At 35.7% G+C, this 22,992-nt stretch overlaps 1 protein-coding gene across 5 annotated transcripts in view; it reads right to left on the bottom strand.

Annotated features, from left to right (window-relative positions):
• The window catches only part of XPO4 (exportin 4), a 116,864-nt gene that overhangs the window by 34,657 nt on the left and 59,215 nt on the right, over window positions 1-22,992 (bottom strand). For all 5 annotated transcript variants that reach the window (XR_001830804.2, XM_017548179.2, XM_017548181.2 and 2 more), the window contains 3 exons: window positions 14,446-14,558; window positions 9,728-9,885; window positions 9,304-9,478 (listed from right to left, as the gene is read on the bottom strand). Coding sequence is in view for 4 of the 5 variants with exons in the window: in XM_017548179.2 (XP_017403668.1) it covers window positions 9,304-9,478; window positions 9,728-9,885; window positions 14,446-14,558 (446 nt within the window). In the remaining variant the exon portion in view is untranslated. The remainder of the gene's footprint in view (window positions 1-9,303; window positions 9,479-9,727; window positions 9,886-14,445; window positions 14,559-22,992) is intronic.

Here is a 22,992-nt window from a genome sequence, read left to right as displayed (position 1 = left end):
AAAGCAAGAAATGTATTAACAAGAAAAAGAATTATAAATTGTAGATGGAAAAGAAGCAAAATTGTCATTGTTCATGGATGGTATGATTATCCATAGAAAACCAAAGGTTTTAAAGGTTTATAAGAATCAGTAAGATTTGTGAAAGGTTAGCAAATATCAACTCAAATGTACTAATATCAAATGCATTTCTCTATGCCAGTAGCAATCTGATAAATGAGATTTAAAAGATACTATTTATAATAGCAATAAAAACATAAAGTACTTAGGAAAAATATTTTCCTTTATTGATAAACAATTCATAAGACCTAAATTAATATAGAGAATACCACATTTATGGATAGGAAAAGTTATAGTAGAGATGTCTGCTCTTTATAAAGATTCATTATAATCCCAACCACAATCTAACATGATGAGCTCACAAAATTTATATGAAAGAACAAAGAGCCAAATATATCCAATACTCTTTTGAAGACTACGGTAGGGGAACCTATCCACCTATCTAGACTTTGTTTAGGACAAAATGATATACAAGTGACTAGCAAGCTTAGGAAAGACGCACTCTTATGTAAAAACTACAGTGCGGCAGACTATTGAGGATGAAGGGTTATTCAGTAAATGTTGCAGAAAAGCCTATTATGCACATGAAGAAAAAAATTTGCATCCCCACTTGATTAAACTCTAAGATGTTAAAGTCATAGAAGGCAAATATTAAAGCATTTAGAATAAAACACAGGAAGGGTAGGTGTCTTTAAATTGGAACCAAAATTACAAATCATAAAAAAAAAACTTTCAGCTAAACTAAGATGAGGACCACCTGTTCATCAAAAAAAATGATGAAATCAAAAATGCAATGTGATATCCAGGACTAGGTCCCGGACCAGGAAGAGAACATTGGTGGAAAAATTGGTGAAATCTAAATGAAGCCTGTAATTTAATTACCAATAATATGCCAATTGTTGATTTCTTAGTTCTTACAAACATATCATGGCTACAAAAGATGATACTATTAAGAGAAAATTGGGTACAAGGCACATGGAAAATTAAGACCATATTTTATACTCGCTAGTTTGGCAGTAAGTGTTGGTGAGGACATGGATCATTGAGAACTCACACACATTTATTAATTTTTCATTGGTCCAATCACTTTAGCAAAAATTTGACACTACTATCTTGTAAAAGTGAACATTCACATACTCTCTGATCAAAAAATTCCACTCCTAGGTTTATACTTTAGGAGACTTCTCAGCGAGGCATGGTGGCTCATGCCTGTAATCCCAGCACTCTGAAAGGCCAAGATGGGTGTATCACCTGTAGTCAGGAGTTCAAGACCAGGCTTGCCAACATGGCAGAACCCTGTCTCTACTAAAAACACAAAAACTAATCCAGGCGTGGTGACACATGCCTGTAGTCCCAGCTACTTGGGAGGTTGAGGCAGGAGAATCACTTAAACCTGACAGGCAGAAGTTGCAGTGAGCCAAAATTACATCACTGCACTTCAGCTTGGGTGACAGAGCAAGGCCCTGTCTCAAAAAAAAAAAAAAAAAAAAAAAAAAAAAAAAAAAAAAAAAAAAAAAAAAAAAAAAAAAAAAAAAAAAAAATTGATTGAACTGCTAAGAGCCAGGCACCGGAATATGGAGATGAATAAGATACTTTCTTTCCATAGAAACATCTGTGGCCTGTTTATATACTTAACAAAGCATGTGCTTTGCAGCCATCATTTGTTAAGTCTTAACAGTTTATCTTGCCAAAATAAACAGACTGGTAACATACCACAAGAGGAATTTAGGAATAGCATCCTCTGACCCACCCAGTCTTTTAAAAAAAAAAAAAAAAAAGCAGGATATTTTCTAAGACCTATCTTTGTTGTTTTTAAAATACATATCTAATACCTGTTATCTTTGTTTAATTATTCATATACAGAAAAGTATAACTAAAAAGTAAAAGTCTTATATGCCTTTCTATTATTTAAAAAAACTTTCAATAATCCCTCCTATTAACACTCTGATATTAGAACAGAAGGTCACAGGTAGACTGCAGTGCCTCAATTTATTGGATGGCAATTTGCGGTAAGACTATGGACTTCTAAAGAGCATTCTGGTTCCTTTTAGAGATAATATAACTTGCGGAGCAAAGTGTGAGAAAAATTTGGTTGATGACAATTGGCAACGAAATCTTTCAGTCTAATCACAGAGAACTGAAACCTAACCTAGCGCTTTTTCATAATACCCTGGCCCTGCTCCATGGCCACTCTGGCCAAAACCCAGCAGCCAAGCCAGCAGCACGTGCACAGAGATGACTAAGGAGACCAAGCTAGACGCTATGTGCTCATGCCCTTGGTATTGTCAGGCCTGTTGCCAGAGAGGCTTTGGAGAGGGGCTTAGAGCTTATGAGACTACTTGACCCCACTTTACTCCATCTGGAAATGGAGGGTGGAGAAGGTAATCAAAATATGATATCAGCACTTATCTCTCAATGCTCGTAATTAACTTGGAAGTATATAGAGCAGCAAATTTGCAACCCTTTAGTCACAGAAAGAAATCTGCTTTTATGTTTTGGTAATTATGTTAAATATCTAATTCCAAAATAATGGTTAATTTTATTTATGAAAATGCTGTCAAATGAAGCTTTGAAAAGAAAACTTTCAGTATATGACATCTGTCTCCTTTTTTGACATCAAATTGAATTTCAGAGATTAAAATCTAACATCACCACATGACATTCTGAAAAAGGTAAAACCATGGAGACAGCCGAAAGATGAGTAGTTGCCAGAGGTTTGCGGGAGGGATAAACAGGCAGAACACAGAGGATTTCCAGAACAGTGAAACTACTCTGTATGATACCTTAATGGCAGACATCATACACTTGTCCAAACCCACAGAATGTACAATGCCAAGAGTGAACCCTATGGACACTATGGACCCTGGATGATGATGATGTGTCAATGTAGTTTCATCAGCTGTAACAACACACCACTCTTATGTAGGATGTTGATGGGTGAGGGTGGGGAGGCTCCATGTTTGAGGAGGTTTGTATTTTCACTCAATTTTTGCTGTGAACTCAGATCTGCTCTAAAATATAAAGTCATTATCTATATTTATCTTTATATAAATCTAATATCAGATATTGTAAAAATATGATCTAAATCTCGTGCTAAGGTAGTTACAGATTGTTTTCCTATGAACAGCAACTAATCTTCATGACAACTCCAAATCCTTTCCATGAAATTGGAAAGCTCATTCTGTTGATCATGAAGATTATCTTCATATGTAAACATAAATAACGTGTTAGATCAGTATGTGATTCATAGACAAAAAATGCAGTGAGATGAATACGGGCAATTAATTGTCACAGAAAATCTTACATCTACAGAATATCCTTTAAAAAGTTCCTTCTGTATTACTCTTCACAACAGTTTAGAAGTGAAAACAGCTTCAACTACCAGAGATTGTAGAGGCTGCAAAAAAGTGGCCAAAACACAGGCTGGGAAGTTCGCCAGCAGCATCTGCTTATAGACCCACTTGGCAGAAATAAGTAATACAACAAGCACTTGCATACAGTAACAGGTGAGGGGAAAAAAAAAAACACAGGTTAAAAAATGACAGAAAAAGGCTCTATCAATATACTACACTATTTCTTAATCTGGTGGTTGACACATAATTGTTCATTTCATTATTCTTTATATTTTTATAACATAAAACTAGTACTTTATATGAATAAAACATTTCACAGTAACTTTAAAATTTACAGGCAGCAGAACCACCCCACGTCCAATGACAAACCACAAACAATATTTGTGCTGCATATTGAGGACAATATAAAAGATTAACGACTGAAAGAGCTAGACTATTAGTTTATGCTGTTATTCATCTGCTATTGGTATTTAGATTCTTTCCTAACAAAGTATCATTTAAGGCAAATATGACAACAATATACTGACAAATATCACAAAACTTAACTCTCCACTTAAAAATGCAGGAATTTAGAAATCTTTGAATGTCAAATGCAAAATAAATTAACGCCTTATCTAGTTATTTTTATTTTGTTTTTTCTAGCTAGTCCTTAAAATACAGAATTAATTTAACTTCGGAGTACCTATGCAGCTGACAGTATTCCTGGCTTCTGGAATCCCCCAAGAGAAACTGATTTAGTAGACAAGCATTGTAGCTGTTAGAAAAATCCTATAGACAGATAACTTAAAAAAAGCAAACCACCTACCCCACAAAAACACAAGAGTCCAAGCTATAATTTACAGAAAAAGATTTTAAATGCTGCACTACTGGATTATCATACTTTCTTCCTTTTGAAAACGCACAGGGGTTTCCAAATTCGCAACGCAAAGGAATGCATACACGTTAGACATTGTTCCTGGCACATGAGAAGTGCTCAATACAGACTTACGGAGCTGAATAGTGGCTGACATTTCTGGGACTCGCCCGGCTTACATGGGATAAAAGGGCAATCCCTTCTTTCTTTTGTTTTTTTGTTTGTTTAAAAAATTTTTTCCACATACTATGAAAATGCTTTCGAAATCCCTTTTTTTCTACCTCACTCTAGTATTCATTTTTGAACCCCAGGTCCATTGGATCTAATTATGTTTCTAATGCCAGTATAACAAACAGTATAAGGGATACAATATGAAACAACAGTTATGACAGTAAGGAAGCTTTATTCTAAATCCACTGCCCTCGATCTCAGGTGCAAAAATTCTATAAAACTTACACTGGTTCTGTACTAGGAAAGCAGATTTAAACAATGAGAGCTGACTCATACAAGTCATGAAACATTGCATGGTAATATTATCAACCAATTAGAATTAAAACATTAAAATAATTCTTAAAACACTTTTTTAAATAAGAATCTGTACTTAAGGTAAAATAGTAACTAGTTTTCTTCCAAATATCCTGGTAGACATAAAACCATTGCTATTATTTCTGAACAGTATACTTTTAATATGCAAGGTTTACAAAATACTCATGGATTTCATTTCTTCTTCCATCTTTTAAGCAGAGGAAATGAATGTGCTTGATGGGTGGGGAGTGCTGGACAGCCAGCTTGCTCTCTCAAGTATCATCAATTTATTCTTTTATAGCTACGAGAATCAACTGGAGGGGAGGCTGGCAGGTTGAAACAACCATCCTTTCATGGGTGAAGATGCCAGGCAGAGTACACAGTTGCACCGTACTGACACAGCCATCCCAGAGAATAAGAATTGTTTTCCCTCTTATCACTGAGATATCCCAAAATTTATGTTCCCCACTTCTCAATCTGTAATTTGGCTTCAATGTATGGCTTCCTTTTTGTCACATCACCTCTCTACAAAGTAATCACCCAACAAGTCAGAGAAATTAGATTCTGAATCAAGAATGCTGACCTTTAAATATACTCACTCACTCGACAAATTGCAAATTTATTTTATTGCATTACACTCTATAATCGACTTCCTAACAACTTTATCAAGCACCTTTTTAATTACTATCTTGTCCTGCTGGCCTTGAGATTAGGCTACAAATATACTAAAAGTAGATGTAAAGTTCTTTCTTTATAAATTGTTATTTACCACCATCGTCCCCATACACAACACACACACCAAAGTGCATATACAAAATACCTCAGTGCTATGAAGGCTGCTGTGTTCATGTAACAACATACTGCATGGTTTTGCTTACTGGGCTGAACTCAAAATGGTTAATTAGAAAAGAAACCAAGCAGCAAACTAGAGTATAGAGTTCAAGCCATATTCTCCTTGCATTTCACTGAACCAATTCAAATACATGTACTAATACCAATCTTTTATAAAATAGTTGATATATTAAAATGAACAATTATTGTTAGCGTTGGTGTGTGTGTGTACAGAGCCTTGCTCTGTTATCTGGGCTGGAGTGCAGTGGCACAATCTCAGCTCACTGCAACCTCTGCCTCCCAGGTTCAGGTAATTCTCCTGCCTCAGGCTCCTGAGTAGCTGGGATTACAGGCAACCACCTCCACGCCTGGCTAATTTTTGCATGTTTAGTAGAGACAGAGTTTTACTATGTTGGCCAGGCTGATCTCAAACTCCTGACCTCAGGTGATCCACCTGCCTTGGCCTCCCAAGGTACAGACGAGAGCTACCATGCCCAGAAGGATTTTAATCTTCAAGGCAGTATTTTTTCATCTCCACATTCATTATCACCTCTTTGGTTCAGCAACAGATAATGGGGTGTAATGAAAACATTCTTGGCTCCAAGAAGCCTTAAGTAATACCAAGAAACTTTTGCAGCCACAGAGAAACTTGGCTGAATACAGATATTGATCGACTTACGACCTATGCAACTTACGACCATTCGACTTTATGACCACAATCGCTAGCCACGACTGCTCCGCGTCTGGCAGCGCAAACGTTGCCCAGCTGGGCATACGACAGTGCGGACCAGCTTCCGGCAGCACTACCATCTCCGCGTGCATATAGCCTACTCAATTTACGACCAAATCGTGTTACGACCGGTCTGTCGGACCCAATCGTGGTCGTAAGTCAAGCACTGGCTGTACTGGAATTGCTCTTTGTGAACACAGACTCAGTTAACTCCAAGTCAGGGTACTCACAAATATGCGTCTCTTCACTCACATGCTAAAGCCACCAAGCAAGGTGACTTTATGACATGGGTTTCAAAAACACACATTAGTATCAAGAATGTTTCTTCCTATGAAGATGTTCTTTTTTCCTGGCTACAACAACATAATCACTATCGAAGACATGAATTGCTATTAAAAAAGATGATAATCTGTATGTATTCCTAAACAAACACAGCTCCTAAAAAGTATTCTCACAGTAAAAAGCCTTACATGTGGAACGTTTTTCAAGTGGGAAAAGAAATTTTCAATATTTAAGAAAAACAAAAATATTTCACAAAATTAAAATTACAAAAAAATATTTTATAATTTATAATAAATTATTTTTAAAATAATTTTTTAAAAATAATTTATAATAAATTATTTTTAAAATAATTTTTTAAAATTAGAATTCTAACTGGTTCACAGCAAACAAAACTCAACAATTGTTCTTTCATGGTAAGAGTGCACACAAATTTTCAATAAATGCTATTCTTACAAAAGTTCATTTTAAAAATTATTATTCAATATATTATCACCTGTAATAAATTACTGCACACTATGCAGGTACTTTTCACGCAGTTAATCCATGTCATAAAGCGGTGGAAGGAATTCATAACCTGATTTTACCAATCAGGAAACATGCTCAAAAAAACTGAGGCAGCTTGCCTGAGCTCTTACGCTTCACGGCTGCCTGGCCCATAAGGGTGCTGTCTCCCTCAAAAGTTCATCACCTTTTCATCCCATGCTAACTCCCAAACTTGTTTCTTTACTATGCCTCTCAATTTTTCAAATTTTACTTAAAAGATCATGTCTTTATATACTTTTCCATCTCAGGACAACCACGTATTACATACTATCACTACAATCACTGGGTGCCCAAGAAAACAAAAGATGAAATGTCTCTGTCCCAGAGGTCCGATTTGGTTTGGCTGGATTTGTTCCTGTATTTCTGGTATTAGTTGTACACTCCCCTGGCCCTCCACCCCCAGCATACACAATATACAAGGGAAACTGCTTCAGGCTGACATGACATTTAGGAGATTTAGTTTTCAAGCAAGTCTCCATGCAGGAGTCACCCCCTTAGCCCTCAACTTCACCACACATCCCCAACCTGGTTTCTATGACTAATGCAAAACTTTAAACAGGTATTTTCCCTCTGTCCTTTTCAAAACATGACCAAGTATTTTTAAAAATAACTTTTAAATATCATAAACTGCTCAATTAAAAACTAATTCAAAGAGTAAAAGAAATGAAAATAAATACTTTTCTTGAATGAAACCTATCAGGCTCATCATCACTAGAGCATGTCTGCTGTGAAATGAGCACAATACACATCTACCTCTCTGCAAATACATGTAGGCTTTCTATATTCCAACATTCCTTTGTCAAATCTTGACAGAAAATTTGTCAAGATGTCAGTGTCCTCAAAATAAATTCTGTCCTTAAAATTTGCAAACCAAAGATGCCATAAATCTTCCAGCAATTCTTTAAAATGTTTAGGAACACTCTTAACTCACAAACAGAAACTTTAAAAGGTAGCTTAGTTTCTAAATATAGGATCAACATGCTCTTCAATCCACCTGGTTTCGAAGAGAAACTATCACAAACCAAAGGGGAGAGGGAAAGTGCAAGGAACTTGTGTTAAATACAACCTGACTAGTTCAGAATCTGTCATCATTTGGAAGGGGTTTGAGTAAAGCATAAATACTTAAAATTACCATGGATTTTTTCAAATCTACATTTTGTCTTTAGACTTCTATTCTTCTCTTACTACATTTTCTCTACCATATAAACACCTCTCTGACCTGGTTCCTTTCCTCATCAAATCACAAAAGTGCCCGATTACATAAACATAATCATTCTCGAGTTCTCTATTCTCTGAAAACCTCTGAAGGGATATGAAAAACTTATACACTGTTGGCAGAATCTAACCAAAACAACTTACAATTTAACAAGAAATGCTAACAAAATATCTATATTTCTTTTACTCTTACAGCCTTTCAGAAAGATTCACATTTTGATTCATATAAAGAAAAAGCAGTTGCAACAATTTAATCACTACTTTGTGGAATGAAATCAATTATTTTCCATGATTAATATAGCTTTTCACAGTAACTGTTACAGAAGCAGCTGTGTTGTCAAGGGGTTTTAGTAGATGTTTTCTAAATTTAAATGTAAAATACGGAAAATACACATTTGAAAATTTGTAAAAAAAAAAAAAAAAAAACTTCAGTATTGTTATTGTTCTTAATTTAAATGTAAATTAAATTCTACCAGGATACACTATTAAAGCATTACCATCCAAAAAATTAGAGACCACAATCTGATCAAAATAAGCAAGGTTACAATGATTTGAACCAAATTATGTTTACATATTGTCAAATAAGTCCAAAGTAAAAAATTCTCAAAAAAAGAAACATAAAATTACACATAATTACACCACACCACAGCAGCACCCTGTAACAATGTTTTTGCTGTTAGAATGAGTTTCATAAGTTTTATGTTAAAAATTGTGAAAATTTGTGTTGAACAAACCACAGCTCATTTCATTCCATCTCCTATATTTGGGTACTAAATCATCTCAAAATTAAATTCTTAACACCAATAAATATCACCAACTAAAGCTATCTTAACCCACAAATTTTTAAAGGTCATGTTTCCCAAATAATTTACACACTTAAAACTGACACAATTTATTTTAGAATAGTCACTCACCACTTCTTCCAATGCAGCACTTCGCCCAAAAGAACAAGTGAGGTGTGTGAGGCAGTTAACGAAGGAGGAGAAAAGTTCACTTGGAATGGCAGTTAAAACATTTCGTGGGAACACGGTTATCAGGTTGCTGATAATGCTGGAGATTCCCACAGCTTCAGAATCTTCTATTTCAATTCTAAAACCAAGGAATGAGTATTATTAAGTGGTAGTAAAAGAAAAATTATTAATATAATAACTCATTTCCAAACAAGCAATACCATTACTGATTTTAAAAGGCATGTCTCTGTTTATTAATTTCAAATTACCCATATATGACTTTACTCCAAAATATAAGGGGGAAAAATAACTAATTTCTTTTTTTCTTCTACTGTTAAACACAAAACGTAGAGTTCCTTTTTCAGCTGCAAAGGGCAAGTATACCTACCCATTGATAGTATTCAGTAATCCCTCAATGAAGTGTGCTAGATAATCAACTTGTGATCCTTCATCAGGGAAGATGGGTCCATGAAGAGAAGCTAACTGGGCAAGGCACTGCAGAGAATCTTGTGCCATATCTGAATCTTCTCTGATTTTTCGATGTACCTGTTAGAAAGAATTACTAATCCATAAATATAAATTCTTCCTTTGTAAGGGTCACGTGTTTACCATGCCGAATGAGGTAAGAGAAAAATTCACTGTAGTTGGTTATTTCTAGAAAACTACTTCCTGAATTAAACTAAACTGAAAATTGTCCCTCAGTCCACTTTACATTACAGGCATTATTTTAAACATATCAATTAATTTTTAACTGAGGGCTACCTACATTTTGAAAATTGATCCATCTCCAGCATGTTATGACAAAGAGAGAAACAGATGCCAGCCAGTCAGACATACTGCTTCTTCTAAAAACAGCAACAACGACAGTCATCTGTATTATGCTAACTATGCCTAGCTACAGCTTCTTGCTAAAGTTAGCAGACAAGTTCAATCAAGAGTATATAGATGCTGCTTTAGTGGAAGTAAACAGTTGCACACTTAGAAAAGCAATGTGCCATTGAATCCATAGACATTCACGCATTCATTCAACCAAAATATAACAAGCACTCTTTTATTAATGCTCAGATCGCCTACAATTTGTTTGAATCTTAGTTTAACCTACATCATTCTTATTAATAAATGCTAAAAGTTTTAAATATAAAATATATATTATACTTAAATCCATTTAAATCTCACCTAGATTTTATTTTGGTGATACAATACGGACGTGAAACACCTGGTATAGTGTTCTGTGTGAAGGAAATGCTCTCAAAATACTGCTCCCTCGTTTTATAGTATTAATATTCTCAGATGTCAAAGGTTTTACTTCTGTAATCTGACATAATAGAGCCAAGGAAAATTTAGTGTAGAAATATGATCATTATTAATCCTAATCCTTACTGTTGTATGTACCATTTTGTATTTGCCAAAGCACTTAACTACTCTAGCCCTTTTCTTTCCTACACAAAGTTCTCTCTCTACTTTGTAAATGTTGTATAACATTGAACTCGTAGCTTTACGTTATGTTCACTTTGACTCGGCAAATTGTTTCTAAATTACTTGAGGTCAGAACTATTTAAGTATTTACTAGTATACTGGGCACAATGAACACTCAATAAATCCTTGTTCACTGACTGAGTCCATTAATCCTTAATCCCTGAGTTTCTTTTTTTTTTTTTTTTTTTTTTTATAGACGGGGTTTCTCCATATTGGTCAGGCTGGTCTTGAACTCCCGACCTCAGGTGATCCACCCGCCTTAGCCTCCCAAAGTGCTGGGATTACAGGCATGAGCCACTGTGCCCGGCGTATCCCTGAACTTCTTAAGGTTCTAGTAATGAAATTTAAAATACTAAATAATCTCTAAAACTTACAAAGTTAATTGATTCACTGACATGCTTAAAATATGCTATACTCTTTTTGGACTAGAACAAACCACAGCCCATAAGCCAAATTTAACCCCTGACTGTTTTTATATGGCTGTGAGCTAAGAATTTTTTCCCCCCATTTTTGTATGGTTGAGGGAAAACCAACAAAAATAATAATATTTTGTGACCTATGAAAATTACACAAAAGTCACATTTTAATGACCATCAATAAGCTTTCCTAGAACACTGCTATGCTTATTTATGTATCATCTATGGCTGCTTCTGTACTAGAATGGCAGTGTTGAATACAAACAGATGACCTGCAAAGCCTAAAGTGTTTACTATCTGGCCCTAAACAAAAAAATGTCTGCAAATCCTTGGTCTAGAATACAAATATTTTTGAAACTATATTCTAATGTATTTTAAGTTTTACATAGTAAGTTCTAAGAATAGAGAAATTCATATCTGCACACTGTTAAGTGCATAAACTTCTGAACACGACTCGTTCTCATAAGTTCTTTATCTAAAACCTGTAACTAATTTTTTGTGTGGATGCCTTAGAATCTAATCAGCATTTAAGCACGATGTCCAGAGATATATTCTGTCAACAGATGCAATGTAATCTGGGACAATAAGAATCCATCTCACAATCTTGAATGTTCATTATGGTCTTGAAGTGAGCAATCAAAAGAAAGAATACCGTCAATGAAATAGCTAAAAATAAAATTTAAAATAAATAAATAACTGTCTATGGAGACTATGTGTACTGTTCGAGCTTAATTTATGTTCCCTGAAATATAAACCACATAAAACTAATGATAAACGCTTAATTTTTATACGATATAGATTCTTGCCTTTTTTCCAATGTCATCGTTACAAAAGAGTTCCTCTATAACTGTATTATAAAACTGAAAGCTGAAATCACCACCTGAATACGGGAAAGAGACAGAGGGATATGGGAAAGCAAAGCCCAGCAGGACGCCCAGTGAGGTGAATGGCAAGGCTATGCATCAAGAAAAGGAACACAAGGAAGGAGAAGCAAGTAAGGAAGATGACGAATTCTACGGGAACATATTAAATCTGAGATGTCTGTGGGCCATCCAAAGTAAAACATCCAGTAAGCACTTGGATTATAAGGCTCAGCAACTCTGGAGCTGGCTGTGCTGAATATAGATGTAGGAGTCATCCAGGAACTGGTGCCTGAAGTCCTACGCGTGGAAGAAAGAGCCACAGGAAAGTGTACAGAGTCAGCAAAGTGGAGAATTAAGATAGGAATGCCAGCATTTATGTGATGAGCAAAGAAGGAAGAGACCTATAAGCGAGATCAAGAAGACTCTGATCAAAAAGGTAGGAAGAAAACACAATGAAAGTGTTTTTTTTTTTTCCCCAAGACCTTAGGGAAGGAAAAAAAAATCAAGAAGTTTGTTAACCTCTGCAGGGCAGAATGCAACCCAAAGCATTCCACATATTTAAAGTCTTATGATCAACATATTTAAAGTCTTGCTCTTATGCAACAGTATATTGATGCTTATCCAAATCTAGCACAAGTGATATCCAGTGGAAAAGTGCTTTAAATTAGGCAATGAATTCAGGTAACTAAAACTAGATTTAACCAAAATTAAATAAAAACATTAGTCACTGTCATTTTTAAAACAAGTAACAAACTTGTTCATAAACTGCTTAAGTGAAAATAGCTACAAACGCAAAAATTGTTCAAATAAAGCAAAAAAGGGTTAACTTTCAGATTCAAAAGTTCTTTGCATGTGGTTGTTCACAGCTGACAGGAGCAGCTGTCTGGTTTGTCTAGACAGCTGTTCAGACTTGGTAGAGCTGTTTCCAGTACTGCCAGCAAGTTTTTCACCTTTTCAAAAACTGCTGGAGTGGAATCTACTTTCAGTCAAGTGCATAATACGAAGACTTGGACTTGGATTCGTATCAAAACAATTCCTGTCACATGAGGCAGGCAATGGAATTTTAAAATTTAGTTACAATTATCTCTTTGATCTTGATAGTAGTTTTGGCCATCATTTCTCTGATTTTAAAAAGAAACCACAAGACGATTAATGCTCAGTCCAAATGTTTCCATAGAAAATATATTTTCTACATGCCCCTGGATAGATAACCTTTTAGCTATTTTAAAACATATGCCACATAACTACTTTATTGTAAATGGTTCAATCAGAAAAAGGCAATTGTAGGACTCATCTATATTTTTAAAACAAATGAAAAGAAACTATAATTAACAACTGGGACTAAGCAAACTATCTTTCTTTTTTCTTTTTAATTGGCTTTTACTTGGGCTTTTGTCCATGTCAATATATCTAACTAACTCGTATATTCACCCTATAACTGCAAATTAGCATCCAACACATACACACACACATGAATTGTTTTTCCAGCTTTTCATTGTTTCATTGGGAATACACATTGGCGAATGTGGGAGCATACTGCTTACATCTTGATATTTAACCAACAATAAAGAGGACCGTCTAAAGCTACATATGAGATAAAATGCTATTCATTAATACCAACTTAAATAATGACTCATGAATATAACATAAAACCAACACTCTAGAATAGCAGTTCTCAAACTGTGGCCCAGGGATCCCTGAAGTTTTTTAAAAGCCTGTCAGATTGCCCATGAGGAAAAAAACATTTGCACAATAATATGAAGACAGTACCTGCATTTCCCATTCTCACTGTCACACAGGTAAAAAGTGGAATTTCCCCAAGACCACACAATGTGCAATACTGCAACTAACTGAAGGCAGAAGCAGATAAGACTTAATAAGTCTTTTATTAAGTCTGACATTAACAGATTTGCAAAAATGCAAAACAAACCTGCTTTGTTTTTTAAAATACTGTTAATTAAAATGTTACTTCTGTTAATATGTTCATAGTTTCTTATTGTTACTTTTCAGCACATTATTTTGTAAAGCTTTGTTTGAATTTTTAACAGGATAAATATAACCTACATAAAGAAAAGCTCTTTGGAGTTCTCAATAATTTTTAAGAGTATAGAGGGGCCCTGAGATTAAAAGTTTGAGAACTTCTGCTCTAGGATATTAAGCCCTTCCAAACTATGTGACATTTTTATAAATTAGCAAGAACTTTTTAAAGTAATTTCTGTTTAAGCAGCTGTATTGGTGAAAAGACAAGACTTTAGGCGAGAAAAGCAATCTGTTGTTTTACTTAAGAAACATGCCAACGCATTTCCTCTTTTCTATGGCCCTTGCTACCAGAGACGACGACTAAGACTTACTGTGAAGAAAAGTTCCATAACTCTGCTGTCCAGAAGAGTCTCCCGCCAGGACTCTGTTGGCTTCAACAGCACATTTTGCGAGGATTCAAACATAGCTATATAATGTCTGCCCAGTTATTCGGTGTCAAGGTCAACAACAATAACATTCTTACTTTGTCTAAAGTATAAGTATACCCTAAATATAACAGGAGCCATCTAGCAAGAATTTGTAATGGTAACAGTTTAAGCCTCTTCACATATGCTACATAATTCATGCATGAAGCTGAGGAATAAAAGGCATTAAGTGTGGCACTGGCGGGGAAGAATGCTAGAGGAATGTAAGGTAACGCTTTCATTGTAATTACGTGTCATGTGGTAAGGCATACAGAAACTTTGAGAACAAGAGAATTTAATGGTGGCAACAAAAGGAAATATACTTATTGCAAAGCAGCTGCCAAAATTCATGCAAAAACAATCAATTTCTGCAAGTGTATCCCATCATTTCCTCCAATATCTTACAACAATTAACACCACATATTCAAAATGTGAATCTCATATGGTCTACTTGGGAAAATAACATTTTTCCAAAAGAAATATATTCACCGGGAAAAAAAAAGAACAAAAATATTAAACACATATAACATTAAAGAAAAAAAAAAACGCCCACGGGTCACAGTATCTAAATATCAAGACAAAGAAATAATCTGTTGACTAAAAACTTTATAGATGCTTATTTAAAATTCCCACAGATGAAACTGCAATTTATATGCTGTTCTGGCATTCAATTTCAAACATGCTTCAAACGGTATACTGTCTTACCATAAATAAAGTAACCATCATATATTTACAGAATTTTATGAATCCGATTCATATGATTCATTGATACTGCCACAGTAACTGAGGGTTTTTTTCTTTTTTGAGATAGAGTTTCACTCTTGTTGCCCAGGCTGGAGCACAATGGTACGACCTTGGTTCACTGAAACTTCCACCTCCCGGGTTCAAGTGATTCTCCTGCCTCAGCCTCCCAAGCAGCTGGGATTACAAGTGTGCACCACCAGGCCCAGCTAATTTTGTATTTAGTAGAGATGGGGTTTCTCCACGTTGGTCAGGCTGGTCTCGAATTCCCAACCTCGGGTGATCCACCCGCTTCAGCCTCCCAAAGTGCTGGGATTACAGGCATGAGCCACCATACCTGGCCAACTAAGGTTTTTAAGAAATGAGAAAACTTGACTGGGCGTGGTGGCTCACACCCTGTAATCTCAGCACTCTGGGAAGCCCAGATGGGTGGATCATCTGAGGTCAGGGGTTAGAGACCAGGCTGGCCAACACACTGAAACCCCGTCTCTACTAAAAATAGGCGTGGTGGTACGTGCCTGTAGTCCCAGATATTCCGGAGGCTGAGGCTGCAGTGAGCCGAGATCGCGGCACTGCACTCCAGCCTGGGTGACTGTGTGCTCCAACCTGGGTGACAGAAATTCCATCTCAAAAAAAAAAAAAAAAAAAATCTAAAAACAAAAGAAATGATAAAACTGCCTGGGGATAAAGACAGTAGTTATGACCCTTCTACTGCTAGCCAAATGCCCAGCTAAAATACTTTCTATACAACATTCACATCACTCAATAAGAAATCTTAATGATAATCACCCAGAGCTATCCTCTGAAAAAAGTAGATAGAAATTCAAATACTACATTTTGATTAACGTCTACATCATTATTTTTACAGAAAAATTATCGTTCACAGAGAAAATTAAAGGCTGTAATAATGCTCTAGATCTTTTGTTTTGTTTTTAAAGATTATTGTTTAACCCCTTTAAAATAGCTAATACTATTCTATCTCTGAAGAGCAAGGAGGGGCACTATGAGTTGTTTCAAGAAGAAAAGTCACTGTTTGTTTCTGAAAAGTCATCCCCCAAATCTTCTGCAACTCTATTTGACTGATTAACAAAAGTGAAACTCAAATCTGGTTCATTTAAACTTCTCACTTCCTTTATCTGCCCCCTTGTGGAGGTACACGGAAAGAGGGGAAGGCCAAAAAAGCCAAAAGAAAGGAGCCTGATTTTAAAAAGAGGAGAAAAATGAACACTAAGATTTATCAATATAGAGTGAGCTCATTTTCTCATGAGGCACTGATGGTGGTCTAAGGCCAATGCTGTGTTCTTCACCCAATACTACAATATACTGATTTATCTGACACCTAAGATTTGCTACAGAATAGTCTGGGAATGGCAGGGTACAGATGAAACAAGACTGGCTGTTTAAAGCTGGGTATTCTCTCTACTACTGTATATCTTTGAAATTTTCTACAATAACGGGATGGCAGAGGTTTTAGTAGGTGAAATAAATGATCTGAGTAAGGCAATCAATTCTGTGTGTGTGTGTGTGTGTGTGTGTGTGTGTGTGTGTTTTAATGGGGCAGGGTCTATGTTGCCCATGGAGGTCTTGAACTCCTGAGCTCAAGTGATCCCCTTGTCCAGCCTCCCAAAGTGCAAGGATTATAGACACAAGCCACCACGCCTGGCCAATTCTTTGTACTTCATAAAAAGTTAAATGTATTTCACTTATTATTTTCTAGTTTTATTTCTCTTTATTTTCAATATGCCAAATCTAACAAACAAAATATATGCATGCAACATTTTCAACTAGGAAAATAATGATTTTATAATTTCATATGCTTATAAAAGGTGTTATGATTTTATTTTTAAATTAGTTAGGATATGAGACAGATCAATGGGTTCATATAACCATAATAAAATGGTTGGTCTCAAACTGACAATTTACCATTTTAGTAGCTGGCAGATGTGTGATCCCTCAGAGTAAGAAGGCAAATACTTCAGGTGCGATAACTGCAAGAGAATGAAAATCCAAACCTCCCTACAAGAGCTGCAGGCAGTTCAAGTAGGGAGGAAGAATACAAGTGGCAGAACCAAAGGGGGTAATATTTATAAATTTTGCTACTTCTGGAAATATGAAAAAGTCTATTCCAAGTAAATGAGGAGAGTCTCCCACATTCTAATTATGCCTTCCAGGTAGAATGCAGCAAGCAGGGCCAGAGTCTTTTGGTAAGAGGGAGATGATAACCTAAAGATTCAATAAATCTTACAAAAATATCAGTAAGAAAATACAGAAAGAAATCTTACAAAAGGAAACTATTAAACCTAAACCAAAATTCTTGTGTATAATTATCTCCTCTACCTTTTTATAAATTATAAAAAGCATATACTCTATTAATACTCTGGATATCAATTATTTACATTAACGGAAAATGGATGAGTTTTTTTTGTTTTTTTGTTTTTTGAGACGGAGTTTCGCTCTGGTGATCTCGGCTCACCACAACCTCCACCTCCCGATTCAAGCCATTCTCCTGCCTCAGCCTCCCAAGTATCTGGCATTACAGGCACCCGCCACCACACCCGGCTAATTTTTGTATTTTTGGTAGAGACAGGGTTTCACATGTTGGTTAGGCTGGTCTGGAAATCTTGACCTCGCAATCTGCTCGCCTTAGCCTCCCAAAGTGCTGACATTACAGGCGTGAGCCACTGCGCCCGCCGGATATGAGTTTTAAAAAGGGCTTTTTCCAGATATAAAATGAAATTCATTGCAATGGCTCATGTTAAACATCAGATTCGAAATAAACCTGAAATCTCTTTTTTTTAATCTTGGTTTAGCCTCTCCTGATCATGGTCTGTTTTTCAGTACACTGTCCCTGGTGCCCTATGGCCAATTTTCTTCAAAAGTTGGTAACCAAAATATTTTTAAGATTAAAATTCCTTATATGTGGCCAAGAGCATGGGAGATTTATGACTTAGTATGTAATACCTATCAGAAAACACTTTTCCCATGATTATTACAAAGCTCCGTGTGACTTTTGTTTTCCACCTCCAAACCTGGAAAGGATTTTTATCTCTGGCATGATATTTGCTTTCTAGCAAGAATGCACACTTACAATGTTCCATGCAAAGAGGCTACACTTATCTTCCACTGAAAAACTAATCTACACACTGCAGACTTCACTACCTTCTATCAGCCAGCCTGGCAGTATCACTAATAATACCACTACTACATACCATAATAAAAATGCACATGCACTATATTATAGTTTTTATAAGACAATTATAATCTTATAACTACAAATCATAACCCACTCTACTAAAAAAAATTTAATTATTCCCAAAAGCATTTAAATAAAAAGTTAAACACAAAGACAACAAAAACAGAATAATAAATGTTTAAATGGAACAGCATTATAAATGTTTATACAGAACAAATGTTTAAAGACAATGCTATTCTGACAAGAAATATGTTTTAGTTATCAGATTGTACCACAAAACTGCTGAAGTTGCTGCCCCTGAATAAGAGACTATGCTGGCTCTTATGTGGGAATGGAGCTTACTATGCATTGTTTAATGTTTACTATTACCTAAAATATTGTTATTCATGTACATGCATGACTTTTCCATTTAAAAAGGAGCTTGTGAAAAGCATATCGCAATGTGATCAGAATAACGTTATACAAATCTGGACCATATCTTTACATTCAAAATAATATAAAGAATTAAGGTAATTCATTTTTAATCAGGTATTCTCAAATGACAATTTCTATCTGTATGTATAAAAAATTAAAAAAAAAATTTCAACTCCAGATAATTCTTAATAATTCCCTAAGAAATCAAAAAATGCCATTTCTACCCCAGAAAATTTTTAAATTCTTAATTTAAAAACAAACAGAACCACTACCACCAAAATTTGGAAAGCTAGCGCTACTATTCTTCAAACAATATTTTAAAAATCATTTCATGGCTAAATAAAGCAATACTTTCATTTAAAAATAATTTTAACAAAACAAGAGTTTCCTTTTAAAACTTACAAAAGTTTTGGTTCATAGTCACCACTTTAGCACGTTACAGTATCTGGACATTACGTTGCTTTATCTTTTGCAACAAACATGCCACCAACAAAAGAACAGTTTGACAATGAACTGATCATTTACTAAACTGTCTTTTATTACATGCTAGTAAAATTTTATGAGACACACAAGTCACAAAAGATTGGAACTAGTTAAATAACTATTATTTCACCAAAGTTCAAATAAGAATGTAATTCAAGAATTTGCTTGGGCTATGGCTTTATATATTTCTCTAAAATAAATATAGAATGCATGCAATTTATATTTTTATCAGAATAATTTGTAACCAAACAAAACACAATTCCATCAATAAGAAAGCCAAACAGAGATGCTTTCAGTCTTTTGCTAACCCTCTTTCTTTAAAAAAAAAAAATCTGTCATCCACATCTAATCTTACTTTACCTTCCCATCTTTTCACCAAATTAAACAATCAGGACAATTTTATTTTTTTTTGTCACTGTACCAAATACAAGTCCACTCCCTCTTAGCAAGGGTTCCAGCAGGGGATCCAATTCTGAAATGCTAAAAGCCAGCTAGTCTTCTAAGCTCAATGCCATCATAATCCCCTGGAAAATCAGTTCTAACTACATGTAAATTCAACTGTACCACAGAAGAATGAAAAATCAACTGCATTCCCTGCCCCCTCTCCCACAACAATCCTATCTAGCTCTAAAATTCTCCACTTAGGAAAGCTCACCAACTTCTGAGAAATCAAAGGCATATATAAATGTACCACCTGCCCTATTCTATAACTGCATAACCAGAGACAAACATATACTAGGCCAAGAGCCAGGAGGACAGCTTAATCGCACCCTGTACTGACTGTCACTGGATAATCCTACTAAATCTTCTGTCTCAAGTTCTCATACAACAAACGGCATTATCATTAAATACATACATCTTAACATTAAGGAGGGAAAGCATCATCCATGGAAATGCACAGGTCCTTAAATATGCAATTAAGTTTATCCACTAACACTTTCAGTAAGGGTATCATTTTGTGATTGTGAACGATACTAAAAAAAATAATAATAACTAAATGAGGCATACAATAGCTACACATTATCCTCAAGCAAATATGGACAATCTGAACATTTACTTTGCCTATTCTTATAATTACTTTACAATATAGAAAGATCTTGTAGCAACAATGGACACTTCACATAAGCAATAAATGCTTTACTCTTCATCTTTCCATACTAATTTTTACCCTATTTCATCAGCAAAACAAAGTTTCAAGAGCGAAAGCAAACCCATTCTCTTTCTTAAATATTTAATCCCTTTCACTATTAAATTTTCTAACAACAAAAACTGCTACTTCTCCTTCTGGCACAGCACAAAGCCAGTGACCCCAATCTTATAGACAACACAGTCCAAGCAACCACAAATCCTGTGAAATAAAGGAGTGACCTTACCTGAATGTTTTCCCAAGCCTTGCCTCCAAATGGTAAGGTTGGCTTTACTGGAAATCCAATTTAGGTGAAAGCTTCTGTATCCCATCACTACTCTATAATCCAGTTAGCTTTCCCCAAGAGATTAAGTTAAAAAAAAAAAAAAGTTTACCAAAACCAAATCAGATCCACAAAAATAGAATACCAATAAAAGGCAGTGTAACCAAACTAAAAAAAGAAATATTACTGAAGCCAACATACCACACATACCTGCCAAACATTCCTGTTACAAAATGATATTGTCATTTATGATTAGCATTGCCAAAACCCTTAAGCATTTATGGACACCAGGTGAACTACTAGCTGAACTATATTTGTAGTAAACAAACAACCAAGAACTGAGCTAATACTTCTGAACTGGCTTCATTCAAAAATTAAATAATATATATATATAACAGTAAATATTTGCTGAACGTCTGTGCTAGGGGCTAACAATGGAGTGAGCAAAAGCATGACCCATGCTTTCATGGAGCTTCGTGCAGTAGGTAAACAGACACTACTATTGCAACCCGTGGTAACCAAAATCCACAGATGCTCTGACATAAATCCAGAGTCTCTGATAGAAAATGGCATCATATTTGCATTAACTTATAAACAACCCATATACTTTAAATCACCTCTAGGTTAATTATAATACCTAATACCAGGTAAGTGCTATATACATTGTTGTACTGTTTTTAAAATTTGGATTTTTTTTGTTTTGTTTTGGTGTACTTTTATTTAGAATATTTTTGATCCTCAGTTGAATCCAAGGATGTGGAACCCACAAATTAAGGGGGCTAACTGTACTTAAATAATCTAAGGAATGAAAAAATACAGCTGAGAAGTGAGCCGAATGGGAAAAAAAATCATATACAACACACATAGGGAGAACATAACAGAAGAAAGCCAACCTGGTCTAGGCTGAAGTATAATTAGGAGGTGATCAGCAAAGACAGGGGACCCAGGCAGAGACGCAGGATATGTAAGAAACAAGGCAGAAGGAAAGCTGGCCTGTGAGTGCAGCTCTACCAGAAAAGCACAGAGAAGAGCTGTGAGAGGGAGGCCGTGATGACACCACCCAGGACCCTAGCACCCACTTTCAAATAGAGATGATGGTATGATGGAGGATCACAGGGCTAGGACACTTTCTTTGCACAACAGTGATCTAAAATAGAATGAGAAGCAAGTGAATTTTGTCTCAAGAGTCTCAGAGTAACACGGGGCTACAAAGTCCAGAGGAATTCATTCTCTGGGGCCACAGAGCAATTTTTAACATCTACCAAATCCCAGGAGCTGTGAACTTTGCACCACTCAGTCTGGGTAGGTGCATACTTTTATAAATCACCTGCTGCACATAGAAAACCTACATATAATAATCCTTAAAAAATATAATGGCTTACAGATGACATAATCATGTATATAGAAAACCCAAACAAATTCATTGGCTAAATTAATAAGCAAGTTCAGCAAGCTTAGAGGATACAAGATCAACATACAAAAATCATTTGTATTTTTTCCTTATACACTGTAAAAATGAAATTTTAAAAACAGCTTAGAATTGAATTAATAAAAAAGTACTGACCAGCCTGGGCAACACAGCAAAACCCCATCTGTACAAAACTCAGCCAGGTATCATGATGCATGCCTATAGTCCCAGCTACTCAGGAGGCTGAAGTTCAGAGGATCGCTTGAGCCCGGGAGGTTGAGGCTGCCGTGAGCCGTGATTACACTCCTGCACTCCAACCTGGGTTACAGGTGAGACCAAGTCTCAAAAAAAATCTACTTAGAATAAATTTAATAACCTTTTACTATTAAAACTATAAAACAGTGTTGAAAGAAATAAAAAAAACTTTAATAAATAAATCCAGGCCAAGCACAGTAGCTCATGCCTGCAATTCCAGCACTTTCGCATGTCAAAGCAGGAGAATCACTTGAGCGCAGGAGAGTTCAAGAACAGCCTGGCAACATAATGGGACCTAGCCTCTATAAAAGAAATCTAAAAATTACCCAGGTGTGGGCTGGGCACGGTGGCTCACACCTGTAATCCCAGCACTTAGAGAGGCAGAGGCAGGCAGATCACCTGAGGTAGGGAGTTCGAGACCAGCCTGGCAAACATGGAGAAACCCCATCTTTACTGAAAAAAACAAAATTAGCTGGGCGTAGTGGCCCATGCCTGTAATCCCAGCTACTCAGGAAGGCTGAGGCAGGAGAATCACTTGAACCCAGAAGGTG

This window comes from Cebus imitator, unplaced genomic scaffold (assembly GCF_001604975.1).
Source record: "Cebus imitator isolate Cc_AM_T3 unplaced genomic scaffold, Cebus_imitator-1.0 Scaffold204, whole genome shotgun sequence".
Taxonomy (NCBI): domain Eukaryota; kingdom Metazoa; phylum Chordata; class Mammalia; order Primates; family Cebidae; genus Cebus; species Cebus imitator.
Note: the sequence above shows the minus strand (reverse complement) of the source record. Positions and strands in the feature narration are given on the sequence as shown.